Below are 11,764 nucleotides of genomic sequence, written 5' to 3'. Positions count from 1 at the left end.
ACAATTGGCTGTGTCTGCGGGTAGAAAGCTGGATGTGGGTATGTGTCCTGGTCACTGCACTAGCGCCTCCTCTGGTCGGTCGGGGCGTCTGGGGGGACTGGAGGGAACAGCGTGATCCTCCCATGCGCTACATCCCCCTGGCGAAACTCCTCACTGTCAGGTGAAAAGAAGCAAATGGCGACTCCACATGTATGGGAGGAGGCATGTGGTAGTCTGCAGTCCTCCCCGGATCAGCAGAGGGGGTGGAGCAGGGACCGGGACGGCTCGGAAGAGTGGGGTAATTGGCCAAGTACAATTTGGGAGAAAATCCCCAAAAAAAAAAAGAAGAAAAGAAAAAGATATAAGATAGATATACAAGCTGTAAGTCAAGCTATATTCTATGTTGTGGGTATACACACGTTCAGCTAGTAATTTATACAAGATGAATGTTCTGCTATAAAACGAGCACATGTATAAACTTGTATTTGCAAATTGTGTTACAAAGTTAGAGGCAGGGGACAGAAAATGACAAGTGTTTTTCCTCCCTCGCTCTGAAGGCTGGGAAGTGTTGGGCAGACATGATGCGGCGGTAATTCACGCCGGGCTGAGGGTGTCGTGTGATGAAAGCAACGGAGCGCTACCGAGGAGATTGCTTTGCTGCACTCCTCCAAGCAGATCTGAAACTGTCTCGGATGAGAGCTGGATTCTAGACTGACCTGCGACGTCGGTGTCATTTTGCTGTGTATATGGTAGATTATACTGCGCTAACCAGGTGTTGGATCCCACATCCTCACACCGACTGTGATGTGTGTGGCTAGTGGTGTCTGTCATGTGGGAGGTAGTTGGATATCACGCTGCCAGGTGTATTTGATTCACTTCCTGTAGGACGATGTTTTAATTTTTTTTATTCATTTTTGGCTCATTTCAGAATTCCTCGTGTTTGTTTTTGTTTTTCCCCCTCAGGGTAAATCTAAATTTTAAATCTCTTGTGCATTATCTTGACTTGTGTAAAATGTGGAGGATACCGTTAGTTTAACCAGTGATTTGATGCTTACACTGACACATTTTTCTCTCTTGTGGAATGTCTAGGCGTAAAGATGCAGTGGACCCAAGAGCATACACAATGGGCAGAACAGCATTTTGACATCTCATCCACCACCCGCTCGCCGGCACACAAAGTGGAGGCCTACCGGGGTCACTTGCAGCGCACGTACCAGTATGCTTGGGCAAACGATGACATCTCTGCGCTGACCGCCTCCAACCTGCTGAAGAAATATGCAGAGAAGTACTCTGGGATCCTTGAAGGCCCAAATGAAAGAGCCTTGCTGTGTTCATACTCTGATAGCAACACTGGACTCATGAATGGGCGCAAGTCAGAGAGCGAGCCCTGGCAGGAGGGGATTTACCCCATAAACTGCGCTCCAGATGTTATATCTGTAAGCAAAGCTGGAATGGCAGCTGCCCTACCCCCTACAGATGTGTCAGCTAGCATAGGCAGCTCCCCAGGGGTGGCCAGCAGCCTGTCCGATCCAAGTTATTCCAGCAGCAACTGTGGGAGCCACACGGCTACCAGTCTTCACTCGGGTCTCCCCTCTCAGGAATATACTGCCAGCTACAACGGCTCCTACCTGCATTCTAGTTATAGTGGGCAGACCACCCCAGGCCTCCCCTCCCCGCACCCTTCTCCTTTACACAGCGCTGGTCTCTTACAACCCCCACCCCCACCCCCTCCCTCTTCCTTAGTACCCAGCTACAACGCTGGGTCTCCAAACCTTTCAAACTACAATTATCCTCCAACAGGGTATCCCCCTCAGACTGCTGTTGCCCCAGGCTATAGCCCTGGAGGCCCCCCACCCTCTGCTTATCTACCGTCTGGTATTGCAGCCCCTACACCTCTCCCTCCATCTACACTGCCTGGTTATACCTACCAGTCCCATAATCATACACCAATTGCACCAACACCTTTGAATGGCAGCACAGCCAACTCATTAAAAAGAAAAGCTTTCTACATGACTGGGCATGGAGATATGGACTCTAGTTATGGTAATTTCAACTACAACCAACAGCGATCTTCACAGAGCCCTATGTACAGAATACCAGACAGCAGTGTCTCAGACTCAAACAGGGGCAATGGCTTTGACAGAAATGCTGAGGCATCATCTTTAGCTTTCAAGCCTACAAAGCAGCCAGTATCTTCTGATCAGCAAAGGAAATTTACCATTCAATCGGGCCGAGCACTCTCTCCTCCATCCTATGTATCAACCAAAAGCACGGTAGGTGAACTCAGATCGGGTGAGTCCTATGGAAAGTTTGGGTCCCCCATCATGAGCGAGCAAAGTGAAGAGCACAGACAGCACCTCTCCCAAACTATAGCGGGGCCAGACATTACCGCTGCTACCTCATCCATCCACACAGCAGAGGAACAACTGAAGAATAGTGATGCCAATCTGGTGGAGATGGTCACCACGGAAATCCTTCAACAGGGCCCTCCCATAGACTGGAGTGACATTGCAGGTCTGGATATGGCCAAAGCAGCCATCAAAGAGGAGATACTGTGGCCCATTTTAAGGCCAGACATGTTTAGTGGGCTTGCCACATTACCTCGGACCCTCCTTCTGTTTGGACCTCAGGGAACTGGTAGAACTCTGCTGGGCCGCTGCATGGCCAACCAACTTGGGGCGGCTTTCTTGCGACTCAACAGTTCAGCACTGGTGACCAAGTTACTGGGGGATGGTGACAAGATCATCAAGGCCTCCTTCCTGGTGGCTCGTTGTCGTCAACCAGCGGTGGTCTTCATCAGTGAGGTGGACATCTTGCTTTCAGACCACCTCAGTGAGGAGAGCCCTGTGAACCGCCTCAAGACTGAGCTTCTCATACAACTTGATAGCGTTCTGACCTCTGCTGAAGAACATGTCCTGGTGGTCTGCTCCACCAATAAGCCTGAGGAGATCCCTGAGTCCCTGAGGAGGTACTTCACCAAGCGCCTCCTCATCCCCTTACCTGACAGCACAGCACGGCACCAGATAATCAGCCAATTGCTCTCACAGCACAACTACTGTCTTAGTGACAAAGAGATGTCACTATTGGTCCAGAGGACGGAGGGGTTTTCAGGGCTGGGTGTGGCCCAGCTATGTCAGGAGGCCCTGGTAGGTCCTCTCCATGGCATCCCTGGCACTGATTTGTCAGTCATCCACCCCAGTCAGATGAGACCTCTCTCCTACCAAGACTTCGACAACATATTTTGTAAATTCCAGCCCAGCATATCACAAAAAGAACTCGACATGTACACTGAATGGAATAAAATGTTTGGGTGTAGTCAATGAAAAATAAACATTAACACAACTCACGCAAACCATGGTAGGAGTACAGTGAAGGATATAGAAACTAAATCATGTCAAACAAACACTGACATGAAAAAAGATTGTTCCAGAAAGATCTCCCAGAGCAACAAGCTGGTTTTAGACAGCAGCTAGAGTCTGGACAACACAAGCTAAGAAATACTAATTTGATGCTTTATGTGGCTAACGTCATGTTTGATTTTCAAATCATTTACAAAGAGGACGGAATCCCCCTGTCAGTGTACATACAGTATATATATATAAATATAAATATATATATCTATATATATCATTTTGCTGTTTTGGAGATTTAGTTGCTCTGAAGTGCCTGAGGTGGTGCTTTTATTTTGTACTATTCTTTTTTGGTTATGTGTGCTACTATAAAAGAGCTTTAAAATTAGACAGGAACTTGCTTTCTCCTTTCCATGAGAACAATATTCTACAGCTTTTTCTCCTTCGTGGTCTCTGTGAACCGCTGTGGTTTTGTTGATCTGAACACTAAAGTTATAAGCATTTCTGTTTCGCTACCCTCCTTTACATGAGTCTTATCTACATATGTGTAAAACCTATATAATAACAAGAACGTTGAGATAGTCCTTTTTTTTCCTTTCCGAGAATAACGCAGTTTGTTTTCTGGCAAACCTGGATGGTGAATTTGGCTCCTTCATTAGCTTCTCTACGATCAATGAGATCACAGTCAAATAACATTTTTGCGGGGCGTCCGGGTAGCATAGCGGTCTATTCCACTGCCTACCAAGACGGGGATCGCCGGTTCAAATCCCCATGTTATCACCGGCTTGGTCGGGCGTCCCTACAGACACAATCGGCCGTATCTGTGGGTGGGAAGCCGGATGTGGGTATGTGTCCTGGTTGCCGCTCTAACGCCTCCTCTGGTTGGGGGGGAGGGGGAACTGGGGGGAATAGCGTGATCCTCCCATGCGCTACGTCCCCCTGGTGAAACTCCTCACTGTCAGGTGAAAAGCGGCGGCTGGTGACTCCACATGTATGGGAGGAGGCATGTGGTAGCCTGCAGCCCTCGCTGGATCAGCAGAGGGGGTGGAGCAGAGACCGGGACGGCTCGGGAGAGTGGGGTAATTGGCCGGATATAATTGGGGAGAAGGGGGGGGGGGATACCCAAAAAAAACATTTTTGCAACATAACTTCAGATGAAACAATAAATTACTATGTAATTGATGTTAAAATATTGTTACAAAAGTAATGTTTCACACAAATGTAAAAAAAAATTTGTACCATTAATATCTTTTATGTTATCTATTTTTGAAAACTCAGGAAAGTGATTGTGATATGTATAGTACCTCAAAAGATTGTGTCTAAGCACTACACACACTACATTTGGCTCGCTTTTTGAATTCGCGTTACCGAACCGTGGAAGGCTACCATACCTCAGAAAGGCTCGGTGTGTAATGGAGAGGTCATGACCATGAATGTTCTCGTTGGAGGGTAAAACGTGTATTGGCTTTCGTATTATCTTTCTGATCTGTTGGTAGTGAAGAATTTCACCGGGGTTAAGAGTTGTGTCAGGGGAGAGATGGTGCCGTTATGTATCTCGAGATAATTTCTGTGTGTAACATAGTTCAGTTGGCAAGGCATGGTGGCGCAGTGGTTAGCGCAGTCACCTCACAGCAAGAAGGTCCTGGGTTCGAGCCCCGCCCAGATAGCGGACACATTTGAGCCTAATCTGGGGCACATTTGGTACTTACGGCTCAGTTACGGCAGTGGCGACTGTTCTGTGGGCCAGACGTGGCCCAAATGTCATAAGCCGGGCCTGATTTAGGTTATGGCAAGTGCTGTGTGGGCCAGACATGGCCCAAATGTAATGAATCAGGCTTGACTTGGGTTACAGCACATACTATGTGGGCCAGTTGTGGGCCATATAAGGTGGACCTGTGGCAGAGTTGAGGCAGCCACACTCACCCCGAGTCAACGCCGTCATTCAAGGCCAAATGTGGGCTGTAAGATAACCGCAGATGTGGGCCATATTTGGGCAAAAGATTCTTTGCTATCTGGACGGGGTAGTCCAACCTTGAGGGTCGTCCCGGGTCGTCCTCTGTGTGGAGTTTGCATGTTCTCCCGTGTCTGTGTGGGTTTCCTCCAGGTGCTCCGGTTTCCTCCCACAGTCCAAACACATGTAGGTCAGGTGAATCGGCCGTACTAAATTGTCCCTAGGTATGAATGTGTGTGTGTGTGTGTGTGTGTGTGTGGGCCCTGTGATGGCCTGGCGGCCTGTCCAGGGTGTCTCCGGAGCTGCCTGCTGCCCAGTGATTGCCGGGATAGGCTCCAGCATCCCCGCGATCCTGAGAGCAGGATAAGCGGTTCGGATAATGGATGGATGGCCATAGTTCAGTTGTCCTTGGCTACCGGGGAGGAAGACACTCATTTACATCAACAGTATTGTCCGTTTGATTCGGCTCCTGTGCGAAGGCGGGTGTTTTTTGGTCCGGTGGTGATGCAGAGACACGTTGTTAAGGGAAAGACAAGCATCTTGAGGTTGAGAAAGACAGTCCCCCCCCCCCCCCCCCCAAGCTATTTCGCTCCATCCTGCTGCTGTTTTATCACTAATGAAACCTACGGATTAGGTATAGCCCAAGTTCCTTTCTACCTCAGTTTGTTAGTTATCTCTGAAAGACAAATTCTTGAAGGCAGCCGTGTCGGAGCCTATTCTACTGAGTTGACAAGGACACATATTGAGAAAAGAAAATCAAACATTATCTGTTTGTGTCCGGAATTTGTTTTTGCTTCATTTTTTTTCTCTTTTTGATAGTGCCATTAAACCGTATCTTTATCCACACGCGATACTTAAAGTTGAATACTGCTGAGTTTCAGGGTAGGAATACCTGACTCCTTCGCCTGAGGACAACACGGTTTGCATTTGTTAGGTACTCAATCCTACAGCCATAATTTAAGATAAAACAACAGAACGGTGTTTGGCTTGCCCCCAATATGTGATGTCTCGTAGATACACACACAGTCCCCACGTCAACCGGATGGAAACAACACAACAGCCGGCAGTGGTGGTATTCACAATACTCTGCTGAAGAGACGGCTGCTCTGAAATGGTTTGAAATCTACACCACCTTTATTATTATTATAAGGGGGTCCGGGCAAGGTTTGCTTTGGCCTCGGTGTGAAGATTAGTTGCTTGAAGTCTGTTGACACAATTGATCACATTTTTATGCGTCAATCATCTTCTCGAGACCTTTACAGTAGTAATAATCTCCAGCAGTCAATCAAAGCTTATTCCAGGCAGCTCCCCAGGCAGGAAGGAGTCTGATCACTGTACGAGGAGGCAACACCATTACTGAATGTATCATCTCCTCCTGAGCAGCGACAGACTCTCGTAAAGCACTCGGCTCACACATTTTAAAAGAAAGCCACAGGGCGTCCGGGTGGCGTGGCGGTCTATTCCGTTGCCTACCAACACGGGGATCGCCGGTTCGAATCCCCGTGTTACCTCCGGCTTGGTCGGGCGTCCCTACAGACAGAATTGGCTGTGTCTGCGGGTGGGAAGCTAGATGTGGGTACATATCCTGGTCGCTGCACTAGCGCCTCCTCTGGTCAGTTGCAGGAGGGGGGGGACTGGGGGGAATAGCGTGATCCTCCCACACGCTACGTCCCCCTGGTGAAACTCCTCAGTCAGGTGAAAAGAAGCAGCTGGCGACTCCACATGTATGGGAGGAGACACGTGATAGTCTGCAGCCCTCCCCGGATCAGCAGAGGGGGTGGAGCAGCGACCGGGACGGCTCGGAAGAGTGGGGTGATTGGCCGGGGTACAATTGGGGAGAAAGGGGGGGGGGCACTAAAGTAGATGCCACTGAAGGTGTTTGTCTAAAGGTGCAGGGGCGCTAAAAGACATCGTCTTTGTTAGATTTTACGTTGGGGATGTCTTCATCTCTGCAGATGATCATGTTTTTGGGTCTACACACTCATCTCCGTCACGTTGCTTGTTGCAACGTAACTTTACCCAGACCCATATCGGGACATAAAGCGTCCCCCTGTCCTAACGGCGGCAGCAAAGTCACACATGTCAGAGCACGACGACATCATATCTGCGTCTTCAGTACATCTTCAATGACAAAATTACACACGTTTGCTTTTTTTATGTTATTTTTTCCATGCATGTCTCCCTTCAGTCATCAGTGGACTGACAGCATGCATTTCATGAAACAGACACAAGCTGGCTGGCTCCTCAGCCATGCCAGCGAGTCGAGGGACGTGCACCTCAGATTCAGTTACAGCTCGAAGCATATCTCCGCCTGCTGAATTCCAAACATGCAGCATTAGAGAAGTTACACTACCGTTCAAAAGTTTGGGATCACCCAAACAATTTTGTGTTTTCCATGAAAAGTCACACTTATTCACCACCATATGTTGTGAAATGAATAGAAAATAGAGTCAAGACATTGACAAGGTTAGAAATAATGATTTGTATTTGAAATAAGTTTTTTTTACATCAAACTTTGCTTTCGTCAAAGAATCCTCCATTTGCAGCAATTACAGCATTGCAGACCTTTGGCATTCTAGCTGTTAATTTGTTGAGGTAATCTGGAGAAATTGCACCCCACGCTTCCAGAAGCAGCTCCCACAAGTTGGATTGGTTGGATGGGCACTTCTTTGAGCAGATTGAGTTTCTGGAGCATCACATTTGTGGGGTCAATTAAACGCTCAAAATGGCCAGAAAAAGAGAACTTTCATCTGAAACTCGACAGTCTATTCTTGTTCTTAGAAATGAAGGCTATTCCATGCAAGAAATTGCTAAGAAATTGAAGATTTCCTACACCGGTGTATACTACTCCCTTCAGAGGACAGCACAAACAGGCTCTAACCAGAGTAGAAAAAGAAGTGGGAGGCCACGTTGCACAACTGAGCAAGAAGATAAGTACATTAGAGTCTCTAGTTTGAGAAACAGACGCCTCACAGGTCCCCAACTGGCATCTTCATTAAATAGTACCTGTTAGAGCCTGTTTGTGCTGTCCTCTGAAGGGAGTAGTACACACCGGTGTAGGAAATCTTCAATTTCTTAGCAATTTCTCGCATGGAATAGCCTTCATTTCTAAGAACAAGAATAGACTGTCGAGTTTCAGATGAAAGTTCTCTTTTTCTGGCCATTTTGAGCATTTAATTGACCCCACAAATGTGATGCTCCAGAAACTCAATCTGCTCAAAGAAGTGCCCATCCAACCAATCCAACTTGTGGGAGCTGCTTCTGGAAGCGTGGGGTGCAATTTCTCCAGATTACCTCAACAAATTAACAGCTAGAATGCCAAAGGTCTGCAATGCTGTAATTGCTGCAAATGGAGGATTCTTTGACGAAAGCAAAGTTTGATGTAAAAAAAATCTTATTTCAAATACAAATCATTATTTCTAACCTTGTCAATGTCTTGACTCTATTTTCTATTCATTTCACAACATATGGTGGTGAATAAGTGTGACTTTTCATGGAAAACACGAAATTGTTTGGGTGATCCCAAACTTTTGAACGGTAGTGTATGTAGGTCCTTTTATCGTTTGCGTTTGTTGCATTATCGGCCTCTGCTTGACACGAGTCAGCTCTGGCTTTGTGTGGACGTGCATTCAGCATATATTTATTTAGCATATACTTCAACCCTTAACAGCTTACCGAGATGGATTTGTATTGGAAAACCTTTTTCCCTGCAAGTCAACACTGGTTTACCGTGTGCCAGCTGATTTTATTTTATTATTATTATTTTTAGATGAGGACACCCGCTCGCCTGTCATCGGGTCAAACTTTGCTGTGGTTAGTTTGCAACTAAAGCGAATCCTCTTTTTTTCAGCAGTTTCTTTCTTTTTTTGATTGTGTAATACCCCAGTGCTAGAAAGAGCTCGCATCTTTAACATCATTAAATAACGGCTTCATTTGGTGGCCGTGTTAACTTGCAACTCAGATGCGAATTCCAAGGAAGTAGGGAGTTATAATTACGGCACAAAAACACATTTTTTTTTCTTTTTAATCTCTCTCAAGTTTCTGACAGCCAAACCAATGTATACAGCAAGTCCAGGGAGTCTGCAGTTTTGTTTTGTTTTTTCCTCACATGGTAGTATTTAACAAAATACATTTTCATCGGGGGGATTCGGCCACCAGGGACATGTAAGCCAGGTTCTGGTGTTTAACGTTTTATCTTGCTTTTGCGTTGATGTTTATGAGCTACATCTTCTTAAATGTTTGTCTGGGCAAGAAAAAAAAAATCAAAATACCCTGGAACTCACCTTTGCATATAGTGTTGTTAATTAACGCACTTTGCAGTTTTTGCATTCTTACACATTTACAGCCAAAGTAAAACGACAGCTTCTGATCAGTTTATGATGAAAAAAAAAAGATGCATTTTAAGAGGTTGACATTTTTAATTATCCTTTAACCCACAGGTGAAGCTCTGGACATTTATAACTGGGACATTTATAGCTGGGCATGTTTTGCAGCATGTACCCTTGGGTACTGTGGAGTCATGGTAATACACTGATGAGCCAAAACATTACAACAACCTGTCTAATATACTGTTGGTCCACCATGTGCCGCTAAAACAGCGTCGACCCATCGAGGCATGGACTCTACAAGACCCTGAAGGTGCCCTGTGGTATCTGGCACCAAAACATTAGCAGCAGATCCTTCAAGTCTTGTAAGTTGGGAAGTGGAGCCACCGTGGATCAGACTTGTTGGTCCAGCACATCCCACAGATGCTCAATCAGATTGAGATCTGGAGAATTTGGCGGCCAGGGAAACAACTTGAACTCTTCACCATGTTCCTCAAACCATTTCCAAACAGTGTGTGCAGTGTGTATTATCTTGCTGCAAGAGGCCACTGCCATCAGGGAATACCACTGCCATGAAGGGGTGTACCTGGCCTGCAATAATGTTTAAGTAGGTGGCACATGTCAAATTGATGTCCACATGAATGGTCGGACCCAAGGTTTCCCAGCAAAACATTGCCCAGAGCAACACACTCCCTCCACCGGCTTGCCTTCTTCCACAGTGCATCCTGGTGCCATCTCTTCCCAAGGTAAACGGCGCACATGTCCATACACAGCCATCCGCATAATCTAAAAGAAATTGGGACTCATCGGACCCAGTGACCTTCAACTGCTCCACGGTCCAATTCTGAGGCTCTCGTGCCCATTGTAGGCACTTTTGACGGTGGACAGGGGTCATCATGGGCACTCTTGATTGGTCTGTGGCTATGCAGTCCCATATACAGCAGGGTGTGACGCAGTTTGTGTTGTGACACATTGCTCCTGTGACCATCGTTAAAATTTTCTGTGACTTGTGCCACAGTAGACTTTCTGTTGGTTTGGACCAGATGGGATAGCGTTTGTTGCCCTCGCACATCGATCAGCCTTGGGTGCCCAACATCCTGTCCCGGTTTGTCCCTCCTCGGACCACTGTCAATAGGCACTCACCACCTCTGACCAGGAGCACTCAACAAGACTCGCTGTTTCAGAGATGCTCTGACCCAATCATCTGGCCATTACAATGTGGCCCTTGTCAGAGTCACTCAGGTCTTTACTCCTGCCCATTTCTCCTGCATCCAACACATCGACTACGAGAACTGATTGTTTGCTTACCAACTAATCTACCCAGACCTTGCCATGTGCCCTTGTTTGGAGATGATCGTTATTCGGTTCACCTGCGAGTGGTCGTAATGTTTTGGCTCATCAGTGTGTGTCAAATATGTGTCCACCATATCTATCTACCACAATGATCAAATATTTTTGTTTTTGTTTTTGGCATGCATACCTTATGCTAGTTTATGAACAGTAAACACCAATATTTTCTGCCTGGGGTACCAAAAGTGGAAAAGTACCTTCTCATTCAGAAATCTTTGGAAGTATTCTGAATCGTGAGCTATCAGCACAAGAACGCACAAGGCATAGTTACTTAATACCATGCATATTGGTAAATTGGTACGTAGATTCTTGCGGTGATGATTGCTATTTCCAAGATGTTATTTTGCCTGTTTAGAAAAGCATTAACAGGGGTGTCAAAAAAAAAGTCACTGATGATGTTCGTAATCACAAATTTGAGGGACATTTCAGGTCAGGAGCCGGCGTCTTGCTTGGTGAGATATGTGTGTCAGAATATGGAAATGTTTCGCTGAATCTAAAAAGTACTCGCAGTTGCCTGGCGGTTTTAGATGAGCTTTCCCAGACAGCATCCGGATGTGGGCCACTTCAGGCAATGATGCGGCACTGATGGTCTTCTTCTGGCCCTGACAAAATGGATGTGAGCCTGAAGTGGCCCACATGTATAATAGCAAATATGGCCCAAATATGCGAAATCAAATGTGGGCCTTTTTTGGCAAAGATGCGGTGCTCTGGGCAACATGTGATCTGGATGTGACCCTGAAGGGGCCCGTGTGGTAAATGGTGAATATGGCCCGAATATCAAAACAAATATGGGCCACCTCTGGCAAACA

General features: G+C 46.6%; 1 protein-coding gene across 1 annotated transcript; it reads left to right on the top strand.

Moving 5' to 3' along the window:
- The first annotated feature begins 1,068 nt into the window (after positions 1–1,068).
- Positions 1,069–3,302, top strand: fign (fidgetin). Its single transcript, XM_056290127.1, has one exon. The coding sequence runs from the start codon at positions 1,077–1,079 to the stop codon at positions 3,300–3,302; it is 2,226 nt and encodes a 741-aa protein (XP_056146102.1). The 5' UTR covers positions 1,069–1,076.
- Positions 3,303–11,764: the final 8,462 nt, after the last annotated feature.

Source organism: Lampris incognitus, chromosome 11, assembly GCF_029633865.1.
Source record: "Lampris incognitus isolate fLamInc1 chromosome 11, fLamInc1.hap2, whole genome shotgun sequence".
NCBI lineage: Eukaryota > Metazoa > Chordata > Actinopteri > Lampriformes > Lampridae > Lampris > Lampris incognitus.
This window is presented reverse-complemented; position numbering and strand designations above follow the sequence as displayed.

What these genes read in the sequence shown, in the direction of transcription:
- fign (XM_056290127.1), top strand. Translation starts at nt 1,077, where the DNA reads ATGCAGTGGACCCAAGAGCATACACAATGGGCAGAACAGCATTTTGAC.